Below are 21,141 nucleotides of genomic sequence, written 5' to 3'. Positions count from 1 at the left end.
AGTCAAAGAGAGACGGGCAGTTATATAAAGACAGAGAGGTGCCTCCAGTTTAACAGGCTTGTTTAAAGTTAATAACCGCGCAAATACTGTGTCACACGAAGAGGGAGGGAGAGGAATGTGAAACCAGAGGGATTACAAAAGGGAGGGTATGGAAAACAAATCATGAAAAAGGGAGATTCCGAGGCACTCTTGGACAATTTGGGTGACCATTAACCTCAATCACTTTTGTTTTTAAATCAAAAATTCTTCCCGCGGTACTTTCTTAGCCGAGACAGAAGGCGGTTGTTGTATGTGAGGAAGTTATTTCAGTCAAGTCATTCTGAAGATGGTGGAGAATATCTGTCATTTAAACCCAGTAAACATCACCCACCTCCGTAGTTAGAAAAAGCTCTAACACAATCACTTCCACTGATAAAAAAACACACTCTCCCCAATATGCTGCAGTTCAAACGGTGACATTGAGTTTAACTTTAGGACAACGCTAGAAGTTGGGATGTGTGTGAGAAACCAGCCATGATATATATATAGAGAGAGAGAGACCTCTGAAGCAAGAGCTCCAGACACACGTGTGACTAACCCAGCGTACTTGACTCCTCTTCCCGGAGTGAAGTCCTGGCATGAGCACAATGCTTCTGGAGGTGATATCCCCGTGACTCACTCACATACACCGACATTTGGCTTCTGCTTACAACAGCTAAGCGGACTGCATTTTCTGCATATTCAACTTTATAGAGGATCTAACAGCCAGTAAGCCACTGATTAACAGAAGCAGCAGCTTTAACAGCATCCACTTGAGGAAAGAAAGCCATGTTTAATGACTGGGATGGTTATACTGTTGAGCAACACCGCCAGTTAGGAGGAGGAGGATGATGATGATGATGCACTGAGCAGGTTTTCTCTGATACGAGTGACCCTAGTCAGAAAACATTCAATGATTATTTTCATTATCAATTATTCGGCATTAATCAACTGATTATTGTTTTGTTTGTTTTAAAGTGAATTTTTTTTTGAAAGACTTCACATTTGGGAAACTGTAACTAGTATTTTTTATTATTTTGGTTTATTCTTTTCAAGCTCCGATTAACTTTACCTCCAAATATATAACCAACAGCAGTGGAGACGTGACTACATTGTTCTGACGCCCAACACATTCACACATTATACTTCTGCAGATCATAAGTAATAATCCTCATTTACCGTACATGCTTTGATCAAACCCCTATTCCATTAAACACCTGTCACACACAAAAACACACAAACAGAGAGAGTATCAAAGCTCCAAAGACATCTAGTCTTCACATTTCAAAATAATGGCACATCTTTAGTAAAGGCATGTTCAACAGGACATTGTAATCAAACTTGCTGTAGAAACGTCAGTGACTCTCAATAACTACAACCACTCAGTGAGGACATTTCACATTTTCCACTCATCATATCTTGACCAGTTGTGGTCAGGCACCAGATACTGTAAATACCTTAGTATTTACAGTCAGATAGTTACATTTGACATAAAGAACACCCTGTAAATAAAGAGCATGTATTCTAATGTATGCTCAAAACTCATGCATTTCATAAAAACCTTACTAGACTGTGTATTGACTGTGTATAGACTGTGTATAGACTGTGTATTGACAATGTATTGACTGTGTATAGACTGTGTATTGACTGTGTATAGACTGTGTATAGACTATGTATTGACTGTGTATTGACTGTGTATAGACTGTGTATAGACTATGTATTGACAATGTATTGACTGTGTATAGACTGTGTATTGACTGTGTATAGACTGTGTATAGACTATGTATTGACAATGTATTGACTGTGTATTGACTGTGTGTAGACTGTGTATAGACTGTGTAGACTGTGTATAGACTGTGTATAGACTATGTATTGACTGTGTATAGACTGTGTATAGACTGTGTATAGACTATGTATTGACAATGTATTGACTGTGTATAGACTGTGTATTGACTGTGTATTGACTGTGTATAGACTGTGTATAGACTATGTATTGACAATGTATTGACTGTGTATAGACTGTGTATAGACTGTGTAGACTGTGTATTGACTGTGTATAGACTGTGTATAGACTGTGTATTGACTGTGTATAGACTGTGTATTGACTGTGTATAGACTGTGTATAGACTGTGTATTGACTGTGTATAGACTATGCATTGACTGTGTATTGACTGTGTATAGACTATGTATAGACTATGTATAGACTGTGTATAGACTGTGTATAGACTGTGTATAGACTGTGTATAGACTGTGTATAGACTATGTATAGACTATGTATAGACTGTGTATTGACTGTGTATAGACTGTGTATTGACTGTGTATAGACTATGCATTGACTGTGTATTGACTGTGTATAGACTGTGTATAGACTATGTATAGACTGTGTATAGACTGTGTATAAACTGTGTATAGACTGTGTATAGACTGTGTATTGACTGTGTATAGACTGTGTATAGACTGTGTATTGACTGTGTATAGACTATGTATAGACTGTGTATAGACTGTATATTGACTGTGTATAGACTGTGTATAGACTGTGTATAGACTATGTATAGACTGACTGTGTATTGACTGTGTATAGACTGTGTATTGACTGTGTATTGACTGTGTATAGACTGTGTATAGACTATGTATAGACTGTGTATTGACTGTGTATTGACTGTGTATTGACTGTGTATAGACTGTGTATTGACTGTGTATAGACTGTGTATAGACTGTGTATAGACTGTGTATTGACTATGTATAGACTGTGTATTGACTGTGTATAGACTGTGTATTGACTGTGTATAGACTGTGTATAGACTGTGTATAGACTGTGTATTGACTGTGTATAGACTGTATATTGACTGTGTATAGACTGTGTATAGACTGTGTATAGACTGTTCTGCAGGAGTGGTGGAACAGGTCGTGTCCTGGCTAACCAGAGCTAACTTGTTGGACTTGGCTAACACCAGGTCGGGCTAATCGCTCGCTCACACCCTGGTTTTTAAACGCTACTCACATCTCTGTGTTCCTGTTTGACGGTGAACAGGTTGAGTCTCTGGAGTCTCGCTTTCATCCCATCCGCCATCATCTCTACCGGAGAGAGCCCCGAGCGTTCAGCGCTGCGTCCCCGCGACTCGTCCCGACAGTGTGGGACACTTCAGTACAAGTCACTGGAAAGTTGAAGCCGAGGAGCCTGCGGGTTTCACGCAGTCAAGTTGTCCGGCGTATAAGTGCAACACATCCGGTTCGGACATTCCAATGTAAGAGCATTCCCATCTCTTCACGTGGATATTCTCAGCGCGCAACGTCGTTTGGCTTTTATTTTGAAGGTCAGCCGCGCCGCTTCCGGTATTCATCCCAGATCACAGTGGCCAGCTTGTCGCAGCGGAATCCGCCAATGCGTTTGGAGGACGGGGCGGACACGGTTCCTGTCCCAGGGTAGTCAAACTTTAGGCGCTGGACTTCTGGGTGTTTTTTCACGTAGCGGTTGCGTGATTAAGACCGTTATCTAGGCTGCTATGGCCGACTATAAACAGTGTTTCCGGCCTGGGAGGAGTGGGTGCCCGGGGGGAGCTGTGATAGCTGGAGAGAAACCAGAGTCCTTTGGTCAACATGTGACACAGTTTGGTCTCAAGCTCCTGTTGGAGGTTACTTTGACAATAAAGACACTGGAACTCAATGAAAATCCATTATGAATAATTTAATGATTTAATAGCAAGTAAAAATAAAGTGATATGCAATAGTTTATAGTGGGGAATGGAGTATCACATAGTTTGTGGTTATGATTTTGTAATATCTAATAAATAGGAAACAGTGGGATGTTCAGAGGTTTGGATGTAAATGTACAGTAGCAGTCAAAAGTTTGGACGCACCTTCTCATTCAACTACTTTGAAGAATCTAAAATATAAAACATATGCAAATATGAGCATTTGTTTGTTTACCACATAATTCCACATGTGTTCCTTCATAGTTTGGATGTCTTCAATATTAATCTACACTGTAGAAAAAAATAAAAATAAAGAAAAACCATTGAATGAGAAGGTGTGTCCAAACTTTTGACTGGTACTGTAGTTAAAAGGATTTTATTAGATCAGACTTCGTTGTCAGATTCCTTTTTTCCGTCACAAGCAAAAATCTAATAATGCGGTTATTTTGGACATCATAATCACCGTAAATTAATCAACTATGGTCAAAACTACCATCTGATAGTACAATTAATCTGAGTTCAGTGGTAAACACTGACTATTGATTAAAAAAAGAAGTTATTGTGTTGCCAAGTATTGAGCAATAAACTACTGTCAGTACAAGTGACTAAACTAAATGGGCCGTTGCCTTTTAATTGTCCAAACTCTAACTAGAAAACGTAGCAAATAGTACTAATACTGAAATATTTCATCTTTAGTCATTACCACCTTTTAACTCCCGAAATAATGATTAGGAAATTTAAAAAAAAAAGCTGAATTTAATAAATAAATACAAATATTACATAATTATTTAAAATGAAAGATAATTTGTAACACAAATAAGTGGCACGCAAAATCAAATAAACAAACGTTCATTTATGAAATGTTCATATTGAAGCATCATGAACGTTGTACGCCTCAATGGTGACACCTGGTGGTGACACTTTGCCACTGCAGGAGCAGCAGAGGACCCCCAAAGACCCCTATGAGACAGATATGTCCCCCTGACACACAGACAAGGAAGCTTTGCTTCTAAAATTTGAACTAATTAAACTATTTCTTGCAATTATTATTTTTCAAAACAAAAAGTGCTTGTAACAGTTATCTTTATATGAAAATGAATCACTGCAGAGTGAATATCAAACAGACTATCTTATTATACAGTCTTATTTATAAAACATTTTAACGGTTTAATGTAGTTGAGTGAGTATGGGCCCTAATCTCTTTGAGGCTTTGCTCTTTCTCTCTTTCTTACATACACACAGGTTTGTACATCTGTAAAAAAAAAAATAGGGCCATTATTGACATATTACATTACCTTAAAGGAGCAATGTTTAGGATTAAGTGGCATCTAGTGGTGAGGTTGCACATTGCATCCAACTTAACAGACCTCTGCTCACCATTCCCTTTCCAAGCGTGTTGAAAACCACAGTGACCTTCAGGTAGCTTTAAAAGTATACAAAAGGCTCCCCCTAGTGCCAGTGTTTGGTTTGTCCGTTCTGGGCTACTGTAGAAACATGGCGGAGTCTGCGAAGAGGACCCGCTCCCTATGTAGATATGAACTACTCATTCTGAGATACCGAAAACACAACCATTCTAAGCTTCAGGTGAGTATACACTAATGAAAACAGAATTATGAATATTATATGTCATTTCTTCCAATATACTCCCCCTGAATCCTACACTGGTCCTTTAACTGTCATTACTACTATCACTGCATGCTGGTGGAAAAGGTCACATTTAATATCACCAGGGCTCATAATGTGCCTGTTATGATAAAGTGAAGAAAAATATCATCTTGAGTTTTAGCATCTTCTCTAGTTTTGAATGCAAGTCCATATTTAAACACTCCCAGATGGTTGCTGCACATAAAATTGTGATGCAAATAAATGTACCATCACCTCTCCAAAGTGTGTGTGTGTGTGTGTGTGTGTGTGTGTGTGTGTGTGTGTGTGTGTGTGTGTGTGTGTGTGTGTGTGTGTGTGTGTGTGTGTGTGTGTGTGTGTGTGTGGTTAAGTGTTTCCTCTGTATAAAGGTTTACAGATCTGGTGTGTGTGTGTGTGTGTGTGTGTGTGTGTGTGTGTGTGTGTGTGTGTGTGTGTGTGTGTGTGTGTGTGTGTGTGTGTGTGTGTGTGGTTTTGGTTCTGTAGGGTCGGGGGATTTTTAAGATTCCCTTCCTGGGTTGTCTTAGTTCATGCACCTGTACTGTATAACATTAGAAGTTAACTTGCAACATCTGATAAACTAAAACACAAAATAGTGTTATAAGACATTAGTGCTCAAGGATGGCACACATGTGCAACGTGAATGCAAATGAGTGAGTGAGTGTGTGTGTGTGTGTGTGTGTGTGTGTGTGTGTGTGTGTGTGTGTGTGTGTGTGTGTGTGTGTGTGTGAGTGTGTGTGTGTCCCCGAATAGATAGAGCAACAGGTGGTCAGCCTGACATCATCATCGCATTCTTCAAAGGGCTGAAACGGAGAGAGAGAGAGAGAACAACAAGCATACCCCCCCCCCCCCCCCCCACACACACACACACACACCCCCACACACACACACACACACACACACACACACACACACACACACACACACACACACTTGCGCACAAACTCCACAACAAAAAACATAACAGGTGCTGGGTCACAGGAAGCGGTCGCCATGGCGACACAGTTCTACATCCTGTTTGGGTATGGCAAAGCAAGCTTGTTTGATTCTACCTACACACAAACAGCCTGTATGTGTGTGTGTGTGTGTGTGTGTGTGTGTGTGTGTGTGTGTGTGTGTGTGTGTGTGTGTGTGTGTGTGTGTGTGTGTGTGTGTGTGTGATCAAGTGGAGTTCATCTGCATGTGTGCATTCACACCGCGTATGGAAGATGCAGTGATATAGTAGCATAGAAGTCTTAAAGGTCAAGCTGCCATTTCATATTCTGACTCCTCTGAATCATTTTGTATCCTCCATTGTTTCTCCATCTCTCTAATGTGGCGGAGTCTTTTTTTGGGCACGGCGCTATCGAATGTCTCTGTCTCGACCCGGGACACCAGCTAGGACTTCACAGCACTGAGGGCCGGCTGGCGAAGCTTGCCATGTGGGGGAGAGGTGAAAGGATCTTTGGAGGCGCGTGACTGTGTTTATGTTGTTGGAGTGAAAGCAGAATGTATGTGGAATGTCCTTTATGCCAAAGCAAGGTCCAGTTATCCTTCCTGATAAACACGGATGCGGTGGCTTTATGCCATTAAATATAAGAAGGTTATGGAACCCTGTCTCACATTCCAATCTGTGCATGTGCTTTAGTTTGACCAGTTATGACACCGTTCCCCCTGGCTTTTGAAAATATTTGGCATTTATTTGATCAATGCATCAAATTGGCTCCTGTGCCTTTGTAGCAGTTTTGTATAAAATACCTTTTATTAGATATTGTTTGTTACTTCATGGCTATTCCCCGACACCCCGGCGTTTTATTCACACTCACCTTGGTGCTGTCCTGGCTCTGGAAGACATAGCAGGAGCAGCCCGGTGCGTCCCTGACCAGGAACCCGAAGCTGCTGGGCTCCTGGCTGTTGTGAATCAGCTTCGTCACCTGGTGGGGGCGACACTGGAACAGCACCGTGCGCGTAAGGGGGTCCCAGACGACCCCCTCCCCCAGGACGGCCACGCAGCACACCCGCGACGCCGACACGCACAGAAACACCGTCTGACTGTGGGCGGAGGGGCCCCACTGACCCCCGGACCGAGAACCGGACCCCGGACTTTTCTCTGCAGACTTGCTGATCTCGGCCACCACCCAGGGGAGCATGGCCATGGTGGTCAGGTGGTGGACGGGCAGAGAGCCGATCATCGTCAGTTTGTATCGCACTTCCTCCTCTTCCTCCGCTTCTTCCTTTACATTTCCCCCCAATGATGCGATCCTCTTCCTCGCAGAACTGGGTTCGTAGGAGGCGAGATGTGGAAGTGATGGACATGAGCTGCGGTTCGAGGTCATGTAAGGAAGGGGTTTCTTGGAGATCCCCGGCCTGGAGGGGTCATCTTTCCTGGGCTTCACTTCAAAGTAGAGACCCTCCATGGTGTGGTGGGGGCCCGGGGAGGCCTCCTGCTTCTGCTTTTCACCTGCAAAAATAGCGAACAGAGGCTTTTCGATTAAAAAGGGGGACATTTGCCGTGCTGCTCCTCCGCTGAGTGGTAATCACAGGGTCATCTGGAGGGCACTGTAAAGAAACACCTGGTGTTGTTTACCCCAAACACATGACCTGACCACTGAAGACACTTTCTACAGTCTCAAGGACACATGACAGCTGAACTATGAGGACGCTGACCTCCTCTGCCCTAAAACCTCATTATACCTGCTCTGATCCGGGGAACGTTTAAGCAGCTACATCAACATGAACGGCGGGGCATGATGGACATGCTTAATACTACTACTACTACTATAATAATAATAATAATAATAATACATAGATCATAACAGCTATGGAATCCTAACATAGGGAAATGAAAACAGAAAAGCGCATGATTACATACCTCATATTTGACCTTTGATATAAATACATCCTCAACTTAAACCAGCTGGGACGGTGCGGCACTCATAAATATAAATATATGTATTTATATATAAATATATATATATAAATATATCTATATAGATAGGTCGGTGTGCTGCACCAGAACAGGGACGGAAGTTAGGCGGCGTTCCTCACACACACACACACACACACACACACACACACTCTCGTACCCGCTTATTGTGATCTTTACGCACGGCACAAGTTATTTTTACGCACGAAATGTAACACGATTCAGGTTTGCTATTTCCAAAATGCGCATTTGTTTAAATCAATTGAACGTGTTGTTTCTCCGCTGCTCGCACACACACACACACACACACACACACATCTTACCTGTTCGCTGAAGTCTTGTCCGATGCGCGACCAAGAAACGTCGCAGCGTATTTCAGAGCAACTACATACGTCCACGCGCACACACGCACGCACACACACACACACACTCACACACACACACACAGAGAGGCTTCACGCAGCCCTGCCGGTCTCTAGTTAGAGTTAAATATAGCGGACCGGGCAGAGCCGACCTCCCTCCTCTCCTCTCTGTGATCAGAAGGGGGCATGACAAGTGCATGCTGCATGCATGCGCTGCCGGAAGATGCGGGGGAGCCGCACGTAACGCGTGTGTGCGTGCGTGCGTGAGTTTTTACACCTCCTTACATTTTATCCTCCACATGCACCGTTAGAAACTTTTTATTGAGTTACATTTTAATTTCAGAACAGCATTTTGGAATCAGAGGCACATGAGTAGATGGTGAGCTGCTGAATACACATTTCAACATGAACATACTAGAATGTCTTATTGTAGATGTAAAGCTGTGGTGTCAAGGAGTCCCTTTGATTGGTAGATATTCATATCAAGTTATGAGGTTGTGTTTAAAAAATGTAATGCACAATATCTCCACTTGGTGGTGCTCTAAGCTTTTAGGCTTGTTCATTTGAATAACTAGCTAACTCTGTAATGACACCTTACATTTATTCAACCATCACTTTCAATGTCATACTTTACTGTTATTAAGATATTACACGTTCAGATCATTATATTTATGTGTCAATAAAAGTCTCATCGGTTCTCACTGAGACACATTTCAGGAACTCTTCACGTTAGCAGCCTTTGCAGGTGATGCTGAAGGAGGCGGGGATGCATACTTCATTTACAGAAATGTGTTTATCCGAACGCCGCAGTGAGACGGCAGGAATGACTGTGGCGCTAGAACGGTGGAACGTCTTTACAGTTGTGGTTTTAAGATCTACAGCACAGAGGTAAGCTCAGAGAAAACATTGGTAAGAATGTCATGAAAGCGATTGTTTACGGTGGTCAGGTCGGGTGTTAAATCAAGATCCCTTCTGGAGTAAATAAGACATGATGTGGAATGCTGGAGAGATATAAGTCACAACTCGTCCTGTGTGTGTGTGGGGGGGTGTAGGGGGTGTGTGGGTCCGTTGGGGCGCTCTACTCCGGTTTGGGCTGCAGCTTGTTCTTCTCGGGCTCGAAGAAGTTTTCAACAATGGCGTCAACCAAGTCGTCCAGTTCCTTCTTCAGGTGCTTCACGTCACTGTTAGAGGACGCACAGAGCCAGAGGGGGGAAACAAAAGAGGACAATGAGGTAAGCAGTTGCGAGATGACTCAGGGCGCCATTTAGAGGGAAAACAATTAGCTGATCTACAGAAAAGTAACTGGCAACAATTTCCAAAAATCTCGTTCGACTAACAACATAAGTAAATTCTTTAACTTGGGTTTTACTGTAGGAAATTGTAAGCGTACTATTTTCTGACATTTTATAGTATAAATGATCGACAGTCAACGTAATCGTTGGTCCTAAAGGCATTTGTCACTTCCTGGCCTGGTCTCTACGGCGACCTACCTGTTGCCAGGAGCAGCACAGAGTTCAGTGTAGTATTTGATTTTTGGCTCAGTGCCACTGGTCCTCATGGTGGCCACGCCCCCGTTGGAGAAGGTGAAGGTGATCATCTGACTGGAGCTGGAGGTGGGAAGGACCTGGGACACCAGAGAGAAAGAAGTGATGGATGCAAAGAACATCATCCAAGAGGAACTTCTATTTGGAAAGACAGCTAGAGGGAGATTCTCCATATAAACACATTTGGATAGAAAATCAATGAGGCTGCAACGGATCACAAAACTCATGAGTTGGATCGCAAATCATGTTTTTGGGTCACGAATCAGACCAGCAGAAAAAATGCCCTTTGGTTGGTTTTTTTTTTTTGGGAGCAGCTTTGACTTAGATCAAAAATGCCCTTTGACAAACATTCTTGTTATTTTTTTTTTGCTATAGTCATTTACAGTTGATAAAAACAGACTGACGATCTTGAATGAGCCATATCGGCCGACATAGATCATTTTTGTTGTTTTTGTTTTGTTAAAGCACTGGCCAGAAAAATAATTTCAACCATCCAAAAATGCTGATAACCCAATCGCATATTTCTACTGAATATCAGCCGATAACGATCGGCAGTACAACTTTATTTGACACTCTGATGCTGACGGATTCATACGGATCACAGATCTACTACAATCTGTTAGACCACAAAACACAAGAATGTAGCTGGCATATTCAGTTACTGTGTATAGTTTTCAACTACTGCAGCCGTAATTCTCCTTCTAGAGCAAGAAACTTAAAAGCTGAACCTGGAAAAGTGGATTTCTGAATAATCTGCATATTCCTTAGTATTGTCTTAATGCACTTTATTAACCTTAAACCCCACAGTCCAGGTTTAAACCTGCAATAACCGACTTTGCTTTTGCTACTTGGGGGCAGTGGAAGGTTGTGAACACAACATTGACATATCATCATCTTTTAAGTTGATATGGCAAAATTTGTTAGCAAAAAGTTGCTTATTTTACATGTATTTATTTTACCTTCATTTAACTAGGTAAAAGCAATTGTAATCACATTTCTTCTGGGATTGACTCTCTTTTGTGATGGAGCAACGTTATCATCTATTTGGAGTGGTGTTTCTAAAATGTTTGTCTGGCTCTGAGCGGATGTCACTGTACATGGGGTCCACTTACAGCCTTGTTATCCGGCTGGTTGCTGTCGTAGCCGGTGGTCAGGTCTCGTACAGCAGAGATGGAGAAGCCGCCGCATGCAGTGGGATACGAGTCCTTCTGGCCGCCGTAGCTGCGCAGGCGCTCAAACAAGCCGCGGATCACATCCTGGTCGTGGCAGATGAAATAGGAGTTCTTGCTGATGTGGTAGCCGTACCTGACAATGAGGAGAGACAGAACTTAAGCCTGCAGTATCTTACAAAAATGAATTATAGCCAGATGAGTGTATTTTATACGTGTTCGCTTACTCTTCGTAGATGGTGGTGACTTGCTGAGAAAGGCTTAAGCTTTTCGTGGCCAGGTAGGAAATCATCTCCCCTGCTATGGCTGCAGCACTCACTCCATCCTTGTCCAAAACAGAGGGACTACACATATACCCTGCAGCACACACATAAACACACTTTCAGTTCATCCCCAGTGTGTGTAAACCTCCAGCTGCTGTAGGTCACTTGCTTCTGTTACTAACAGCGCGTGCAAAGGCATGTGATCCCAATTACAGCGTGGTAATCGTGTTAAATGGGAATGTACTAAAGTATGTGATGTTGTATGTGTGTGTTGAGGGGCCGTCTGTCACATTAACCTCAAGAGACCCTTCACCCGATGCACGGGCTTTGACTGCCAACTAACCAAGACCAAGGTCCTCAGCTGACACCGCTGATATGTCCATGCATTCTGATATCAATGATTGATGTGTTCATTTAAGTGCCAACTGTACGACATGGTTGGAACACTAGTGTTAATACACTTCAATAGACATCTGCTGCTGCAGGTATTCTTTCATTGTTGTCAGTAAAAAGAAAAAGCAGCATGTGTAGACATCAGTATACCTTCAGTAACTAGCGTAGCATAGAAGTGCTAACGCTTTACGACGTGCTAACGTACTCTGCTAATGTAAACTCCACAGGTTTTTATAAAGAACGTTTAAGAAACCTACACATCCTTCAAACCTCTCTGGGTAACGAGTATTATCAAAATAAAGAACATCCGAAAAGATTGCAGTCTAAAGTAGCGGAGCCGGATAGTTGTTGGAACCCTGGTCAGAGTTGGCCGATGCTTTGATATGATTGGCCAGTCTGCGAAGGGTCAAATTGTGGCTCAAACTGTAGAAATATTTAAAGGTTATACTGGTTGTTCTGCTTATACTAAAAGTAGATCTGGGCGACATGGATTAAAAGATCAAACATCTCAATATATTTGACCAATTACCTTGATATCAATGTTTTATGGATGTTGTGGGGTTGCCCACTGTTTTCACAAATGTTTAGAAAATTTGATTCTGGGTAAATATTCATCAGTAATGTGGATATAAAGACTAAGCGGGGGAAGGCAGATAACAACAATCCCAAAGGGGCCTCCAACCCTACATCACACACTGAGACAGGGCCGAGAGGACAAAGCCTGTTTTCTTGGCAGAGACATGAAGACAGATTACAGGAGAAACTGTGTATTCATTGCTCCAAACAAACTTTGCCATTCTACATGTTTGAATTTAAAATGTGCTTCTATGACAAAGAAATGCCGATGTTTTTATACAAAAGCATTATTCCTATGCATTTACTTCAATGCTTACTCTTATTTAGCAGTTTCTATTCTCAAGTAAGGTCTCTCAACGCCTCACCCCAGTTTATCTCTGCTGAGTTGTGGTTGGGCATCAGCCGACCCTCGGTACATCTACATCAGATGACTTCTCTCAGGCAGATCAAATCAACTTATTTTGTGACATGGCGGAGGATCGCAAATCAGTGCATTAATCAGAACCACTCTCCTATAATTATGCACGTGGAGGATAATTCATTTGTGTGTGTGTGCGTACCTATGGCCTCCTCAAAGGCAAACAGAACAGTCTTCCCATTATCCAAAAGGTCTCTGGCTCGGTTTCCCATCCACTTGAACCCCGTCAGTGTTTCCTGTTCAAACATCGGCGACAGTAAACGTCAAGAGTAGTTTGAAAAATGAACTCCAAATATTATTCATATTTACTCAAAGCAACATTTGTAATTCATTAACATTCATTAGCCACATTTCTTTAGAATGTTCTCTTAAAGTGGTATTGCTGAAAGCATTTCATGAACCTTCAATGCAAAAGGTACAGGATGTCTTTTTGTAGCAGTAAAGCGCACCTTTGGACACAAATGACAGCCTTCTAGTTGGCGAGCGTTACCTCAAAGTGGAAGCCTTCCTTGAGGGCGATGGCGCGCAGTATCTTGGATGAGACGGTGCTGGACAGCATGTAGAGGTTTTTCACCGCAGCAGCCTCCGGGTTTTGGCCTTTCCAGCAGCGGAACATCCACCAGCCAAGCAACGCCCCCAACTCGTTGCCAGTGAAGACTCGCCACTGTCCACTGGCACAGAGAGAGAGAGAGAGAGAGACGTTATGGAAGTGAAGGCAGGCAAACAAACATAACCTTTTATATCAACACACTGTGTTATCCAAAGCATTTTCTTCGGCACTGGTTTTGGAAAAGTTGAGGGTTTTAATGACGTGAGAATGAGTTCACAATCTGCTATTGCACAATAAATTACACAGGACGGGTTTTAAAAGGAAGATTCTTATATTTTTGGACTTTAAATCATATTTAAAAGTTGGATGTTTCTGGGTAAAAAATAAATACAATTCAATTCTTTGTAACAAATAAATTAAATTAAATTTCAATAAAAAAGGGGATTGAGTATTTTATTATTTTGAAACTGTATATTTTCGACAATGTGGATGTGGCTGTTAATCTGCAAAAACATGTAACTAAACAGTAAAATTAATTAATAATTAAATGTGTAACAATGAAATATTCACAACATTTCTAAACTCCTGGCTAAGGCCCAGGTTCTAATTTTATATTTTTTGGTAAACCCACTTTCCATAAACATTCATCGTCATCTTAATTAGAGGTTTACAACAATTCACAAATTTGAAAAACTATTTTTATATGAAGATTCTTCTGAGATAATGAAACTTTCATAATGGCACACGTCAACTGACCCCAGTATAAATTTACATCAGACCAAAACTTTGAGGCAGATCGGAAGCTAAACATTTATATATACAATGTTGAAGGATGGAATAAGCATTAACAGTGACCTCTCCTGCTTCTCAGCGATGGCCAGTCGATCAGCATCAGGGTCGTTCGCCAACACAACAGTGGCCTTCTCCCTCTCTGCCAGTGCAAACGACAGTGTCTGCAACACACATACACACACAATGCACCTTCAACCACAACACAGCGCCTATACATGACCGCATGTGATGTGAATGTCCACAACATACCAGTACTCCCTCTCCTTCCTCAGGATTGGGATATTTCACCGTGGGGAATTCAGGGTCTGGGTCCTTCTGTTCCTCTACAGCATATGGAGGGTGAAGGTCGAATGCCTTGAAAGCTGACTGGACAAATGTGTGGCCAACGCCGTGCACAGATGTATGCACAATTTTCACCTCTGAACTCTTGTTAATGTCCCTGTGAGGAAAGAAGCGGCAGTCAAAACATTTAATTTTTTTGCTCCGAGTTTCTGTGTCCTTGTTTTTTTCTCTATTTAACTCTGTAGTATTGTGTGTGTGTGTGTGTGTGTGTGTGTGTGTGTGTGTGTGTGTGTGTGTGTGTGTGTGTGTGTGTGTGTGTGTGTGTGTGTTTGTTTTTGTACGAGTCCTAGTATGCCCTACAGTGGTATTACATACATTAATTTCATATGTAAAGCAGCAAAACATTACAATCAGCAATGGAACACGGTTTATCTCTTTCAAAGTAAAGCCTCCACCAGATGATTTAAATGGTATTTGCTGCTCAGAAGTTAGTTCTCTATGAAGCACCTGTGATGACAGTGTTTCTGGATGGCTTTGAAGTACTGTGTGTGGATGTCCTGGTAGGGATCTTTGAGCAAGAGGCTCTTCAGGGCCTCCTCTGTGCTCCAGGACTCAGCCCAGGGCTCCAGGTTCTCCTCTATGGCCTTGGCGATACCTTTGTCATGAGGAGACACAATCTGGGCTCCGTTCTCCCAGTACACCTGAGAGACAGAAGAAGCAGCGGAGGACAGATATCAAAGCACATAGGACAAGAAATTAGGACCGTAACTAACTATTGCTTTCAATATCAGAAAATCTGCTTATTATTTTTTATTTATACATTTTCTACAAATGTAATGTTTTACTATTTGTCAGGACAATCAAGTGAGTTACTAAGTATGTGGGTAAGCAAGTAATAGAGGCAGCAAGTAAATAAGCAAGCAAGTAAGTAAACAAGCAAGCAAACAAGAAAGTAAGTAAGTGATTAAGTAAGAAAGTATGCACGCAAGCAAGTAAGTAACGAGGTAAGTTACTAAGTAAGCAAGTAAGAAAGTAAGCAAGCAAGTTAGCAAACAAGTATGTAAGCCACAAAGTAAGCAAACAACAAAGTAAGTAAGTTAGTAGGTCAGTAAGAAAGTAAGAAAGTCACTAAGCAAAATAACAAGCATGTAAGGAAACAACTAAGTAAGTAAGTAAGAAAGTTTGCATTCAAGTGAGGGTGTAATTAAGTAGGTAAGTTAAAAAGTAAGCAAGTAAGTAATAGCGGTTACCTTGTAGCCATTGTCCTGTTTGGGGTTGTGAGAGGCGGTCACCATGATACCAGCACACAGACCCAGATGTGAAACTGTGAAAGGCTGCAGCACAGAAATATGTCACTTTTCCAATACACTCAAAGATCAGTGTGTATTGGAGACCATTTATAAAATACAGTATACTACAAGCATTCAACGTGAGAGAAAAAATGACAAAGAAATGTTGACAGTTGTGTATAACCAGTCCTTGAAAAATAATATCATCGCTGTCAATTCAGTATACTCTATTTTTGCTACAAGCTATCATGAAATGGAGATTAGTGTGGCACTTCTGTAAAATATCTATTGCTAAGCTTCTTTTCACATCCCTGTTGGTAGTAACATAACCCTTGCTCTGCTGCCCACAGACCTTCTCTACCATAAACAAATCCACTTGTTTACTATAAATGAGTTGCATCAGGAGGGACATAAATCCAGGTGAAAGTCTGTGGTTGTGACTGTTTCACAATCTGTGACTTTGTCAGAAGAAAAAGACCAACGTGAAGTGTCGAACTCAGTGACCCTACAATAACACAAACAAAATATGTAATGTAAAGTTAGAATGAAGAGAGAGGCCGACAGTAATCATGACTGGTCATAGTTTGTGGCTTTGGGTCATTCCGTGTTTAAAATTTGCCATATTCATTCATACTTAAATAGTCATGTGATCCCTGTCATGTTGCAAAGGAAAGGCAGATAAACTTATTTTAAGTGTATAAGTATCACTAAGCTCCTGCTGTTGAAATCAGATCTTTGTTTGGGCTGCAATATGCATATTAGGGTTGTACAGAATAATTCCAAGCTTTATTTATTACAATGATATTGCAATGCTGCATAGCTTTTTTTTGTTGCTTTTTTCCAAGTCTATTCATTCTGTTTAAAAACTACACTTCTATTATAACCAATATTCTATTTGTAGAATTTGATTCCATTGGGGGCTGTAAGGTTGTTTCCGACTCCTGATCCACACATTTCCACTAACTTCTAAGAGTCCAAAAGTCAAAATGTATTGAAAATGTACCGCGGTCAGAAAACAAGTGACTGTCCCGCTTGCCGCACACAAAGGGAGTCACGCACCTTCATTAACGGGGCGATCTAGGGCCAATCTAACAGCACCATAAATTACCTTTATATATCCATAATAACAAAAAACTTTTTTTTTATAGGTTGATGTCATACTATATGTAATAACGTAATTAAACGTCCAAAAGTACAAGCTTCTTATGTAAAGAAAAAATAAAAAAGTAAATGGGTACAGCCCTAAAGAACATTTTGTGCTTTTATGCATTACACATGCATAAAGCGCACAAAATGTTCTGTGTATAGACACAAAGTCCGGTGAATTGATCACAACTTTTTGAACTGAGTATTGTGAATAGTATGGTGAATCCTATGTGCGTTATGCAACCGGCAGTACACAAAGGGGGAGTGTACTTTATAAATGGAATTTGCCCTTTAGCTTCTCTGCCACTGTCACCTGCTCCACCAGCAAACTGATCAGAATTTTCTTCTTTTTATTTTTACCACAAGTTTACCCTACAAATGTGATATTGTATAAGCATGTTTAAAATTGGAAGCAGTGAAATTATACTTCTGTTTTTAAGGCATTTTATCATCTGAGACTGTAAAAATGCAATGTCAAAAAAAATTAAAATAAAAGAAGTTTAGGATATTACCACAAATGGTGTCGGGATTATGCCAGAGAAGAGGTGGACCGGCACCCCTCGGCCGATGAACACGGCTGCAGCCAGGCTGGCGAAGCGTTTGCTGCTGCCCCCGCTGGGAGGGTGGGCTCGAGCATCGTACCCAATCACCACCCCTCGTTCTTTTAAGTTATCAACATTCTCCTCCAGGTAGCGACAGAAACCCTGTCAGGGATTAAAAAAATAAAAAATAAGCAAAAGATTTAGGGAAATAAGAGAAAACTTGTGTTTAACGTGCAGAAGGAAGTTTCACAACAGCTTACAGGAAGTCGGGTAGAAGAGTACCCGCAGTAAGATCCAACAATGAAATGTAACAACATGTTGGCATGTGAGCTGTGCAGCCAACCACGAGAGTTTGGAGATTCTCTTCAATCAGCACAGAGAAAGAATCAATAGTGTGCATGTGTGGCTTTGCATGTGACATGATGCTTAATGTTTGGTAGCAGTTTATCTATTAACCGACCTGTGTGGTCTGGATGATAGTGAGGTCGTTCATACAGGATGTGCCAGGTCCCATGGCTGCTCTCAGACCTGCTGTACCAAACTCCATCCTGGAGGTGAAGCATTTCTTCAGAGCCTCCACCGCTCTGTCTCTCAACAGGTCCTGCACCATCGACACTGTCTTGGGGTTCTGAGGGAGAAAAACACGCCCACATTTGTCATACATTTATCAAAATCTCTAATGAAGAGCTTACAACTGGAGATCACGTAAGGAAAGTCAGTATGATTTCTGGTGTAACAATTAAAAAGCATGTTTATGTCACTTCGTAGAGCTGCTGATAGTTTTGTTGTTTTTTATGTCATGTTTGTTATGTTATTAAGAGTTTAAGTTATATTTAAAGTCACTTTAATAATGAATTAATCTTGAAAATGTTTGGCATGATTGTTTAGAAAACATCTTTTAAACATCTTTGGCAATAACTGCAGTTGAAAGTTAGACGAGTGGCAGATGTCTGTTGTCTTTACAAAACAAAGAAAGTGAAATGCAAATAGTTAACTCAACTTGTGACTGATTGTTTCAGCTTTAATTCAGATTGTGTGCAGTACGTTTGTTCTCCTGGGTGACTTACAAGCAAAGTTCAGACGTCTTTGTCAACTATGGTGCATTTTAAATGTGAATGAACGATGTGTCCATTTTCTTAAAAGAGCATAAACTTTACTAAAGAATTGGTCTGGTGGAAGTAAATGTTAAATACAGAACAATTGTGCAAATAAAAGTCTGGTTACAAATTGCCGCTGTATATACAGGGAATGTGTCCATGATGCTTCCTAATCAGATGGGCGGAGAGCGAGCTGCCCCAATGCAATTATGTTAAGACTAATGAACCAGGGTCTCTTTTCCAATGTGACCTGATAAGTGGCATCCCATGTGTCTTAAAGACCATGAATGACTCGGTTTGTGTTGGTCAGACGGACGGATGCACGTTAGACTGGTTCCACTTCTGTGTGCTTTATAACAACACACGCCTTTCATCTGGGAAATGACTAATGATCAGTAGTATATCGGACTGTACGGAGGTCGTCTGTTTGATGAGGACAGCGGGAAGGGGGAGGAAATTAGGCATGTGAGGCTTTTTTTTATTAGTTTTATGTATTTACAGCACAAAATACTAGGATTTTCCTCCATGGTTATTACATAAACTGATACTCTGATAAGGTAATGCTGTATTTGACATCTCAGCTATTTCCAAACATATTTATGGGAGAAAGAACTATTTGATTTGGTAGTAATCATTGTTTAAAAGAACTACTCCATTTCAAACCAAGTAAATGTTCACTCATTATTCATGTATTTATGTGAGACTTACCTTTAGACATATTTCACATTTTGCACGTTCAGCTGAACTGAATTTCTAGGTGAAACTATAACTTGACATCCTCATAGAGAGAAACATATGTAGTAAAACTATCAAACTACTGATGAATATGTATACCACCCAACGCCTCAGAGTGAAATGGGGCAAGTGTGTCACTAATAGTTTTGTTTGTCTCAATGGTGTAAAACAAGGTGGTGTGCTGTCACCAATATTATTCATATCAAAATCCCAAGAGTGCTGGATATTTCTGACTTCTGTTATTGTCCATTTCTCTTGTTATGCTGTGAGGGGATTCTTTTTTCTTTTTCATTGTTCAATACAGGCCATTTTGATATAGGAATTCCAATTATTTTATTTTACTTTTTCCATTATTAAAACTAACTGACCAATGCTACTTAATACACACCAGCTCACTCACACAGAACCACAGCAGTGAACAGTGCAGTGACAGTGAACTGTGACGGTGAACCGTGACAGTGAACTGTGCAGTGACAGTGAACAGCAACAGTGAACTGTGACAGTGAACTGTGCAGTGAACTGTGGCAGTAAACTGTGACAGTGAACTGTGCAGTGAACTGTTAACTGTGACAGTCAACTGTGACAGTGAACCGTGCAGTGAACTGTGACGGTGAACTGTGACGGTGAACTGTGGCAGTGAACTGTGCAGTGACAGTGAACAGCGACAGTGAACTGTGCAGTGAACTGTGACAGTGAACAGTGACGGTGAACTGTGGCAGTAAACTGTGACAGTGAACAGTGAACAGTGTGAACGTGAACAGTGACAGTGACAGTGAACTGTGCAGTTAACAGTGAACAGCGACAGTGACAGTGAACAGTGAACTGTGAACATTGACAGTGAACTGTGCAGTGACAGTGCAGTGTTGTATTTAGACACAGCTGTTTCTCGTTTTCCTAATGTTATAAACAACCCATCGCACGTGAGTTGCGGAAGTCATGGTTTACCCTCCCCGTGCATCACATGGCTTCATAGAATACCAGGTAACAAACTCCACACTGAGCTAGCTGGCTAGCTGTCAGCCTACCTTGTCGTACTGCAGCCACTGGCGGACAGCCTCGTCCAGCTTGGTGTCTCCCGTCGAGGACGAACCGTTCTCCATTTCCCTTTTCTTGGCCGAGTCAAGACGCCTTCGGACGGTCACGATCTACTGACAGACGAGGCGAGAAACGCGGCTGGAAATGTGACCGCTCGGGCTGTCCACAGCGTGAGGGGCGGGGCGGCGTAACGCGTCACGGGTGTCTCATCTGTTGCGTTCACTGGTTGACGCAAATCTGGTAATTTCGGGTTACGTCCCTGTTTCCAACAGGTGGAACGTATAATAACGTATTCAGTTAAAGACTACGTTTAATCAAGTAGTGTGTTTATTTTGAAGTAGTTTTACTGTATTATATCCTTTTTTTATGCCACTTAATGCTACAGGGCGGTCAATTTGACAGTTTAGTGTGGATTGAGATGATACAATGACCTCAGATTTTAAATGGTCATCCTAAATATTTAGAAATGTCAGCAACACATGAGTTTCCCTGCGCAGTAAAGTACAGTGAATCTACTTCATATTGTATAGTCATAGCCAGGAACATTTTGAACAGAAAATCTGTTTTATTTCGCTTTTCAAAGATTGCTGAAAAGCCAGTTTTTCTTCCTCCTTTTAGGCCATTACTGGTGGAATTATCAGCACATAACTTCCCCATGTGATCTTGTTTGTTCAGTTCCCTTTAATTAACAT

General features: G+C 41.4%; 2 protein-coding genes across 2 annotated transcripts in view; both read right to left on the bottom strand.

Moving 5' to 3' along the window:
- Positions 1–8,705, bottom strand: part of tbc1d1 (TBC1 (tre-2/USP6, BUB2, cdc16) domain family, member 1) — a 50,306-nt gene extending 41,601 nt beyond the window's left edge. Inside the window, 2 exon segments of the mRNA XM_054604102.1 lie at positions 7,157–7,791; positions 8,580–8,705. Coding sequence (XP_054460077.1) covers positions 7,157–7,747 — 591 coding nt within the window. The 5' untranslated portion in view covers positions 7,748–7,791; positions 8,580–8,705.
- A 221-nt stretch (positions 8,706–8,926) lies between these two features.
- Positions 8,927–20,636, bottom strand: pgm2 (phosphoglucomutase 2). Its single transcript, XM_054604397.1, has 13 exons — positions 20,440–20,636; positions 18,043–18,210; positions 17,553–17,744; positions 15,856–15,939; positions 15,113–15,306; positions 14,573–14,762; positions 14,387–14,484; positions 13,472–13,652; positions 13,124–13,217; positions 11,559–11,688; positions 11,275–11,467; positions 10,109–10,242; positions 8,927–9,799 (listed from the first exon to the last, which is right to left on the bottom strand). Exons 1-13 carry the CDS (start codon positions 20,512–20,514, stop codon positions 9,697–9,699), a joined length of 1,836 nt encoding a protein of 611 aa, XP_054460372.1. The 5' UTR covers positions 20,515–20,636; the 3' UTR covers positions 8,927–9,696.
- Positions 20,637–21,141: the final 505 nt, after the last annotated feature.

This window comes from Anoplopoma fimbria, chromosome 9, assembly GCF_027596085.1.
Source record: "Anoplopoma fimbria isolate UVic2021 breed Golden Eagle Sablefish chromosome 9, Afim_UVic_2022, whole genome shotgun sequence".
NCBI classification, from domain to species: Eukaryota; Metazoa; Chordata; class Actinopteri; order Perciformes; family Anoplopomatidae; genus Anoplopoma; species Anoplopoma fimbria.
The sequence above is the reverse complement of the archived record's forward strand: the minus strand, read 5'-3'. Positions and strand labels throughout refer to the sequence as shown.

Excerpts from the sequence above, each read along its gene's own strand:
- pgm2 (XM_054604397.1), bottom strand. The coding sequence starts at position 20,514 with ATGGAGAACGGTTCGTCCTCGACGGGAGACACCAAGCTGGACGAGGCT. Across the intron at positions 15,307-15,855 it reads AACAGGACAATGGCTACAAG|GTGTACTGGGAGAACGGAGC; the intron begins GTAACCGCTATT and ends TCTGTCTCTCAG. Across the intron at positions 11,468-11,558 it reads GTCACCACCATCTACGAAGA|GTACGGCTACCACATCAGCA; the intron begins GTAAGCGAACAC and ends CCTCATTGTCAG.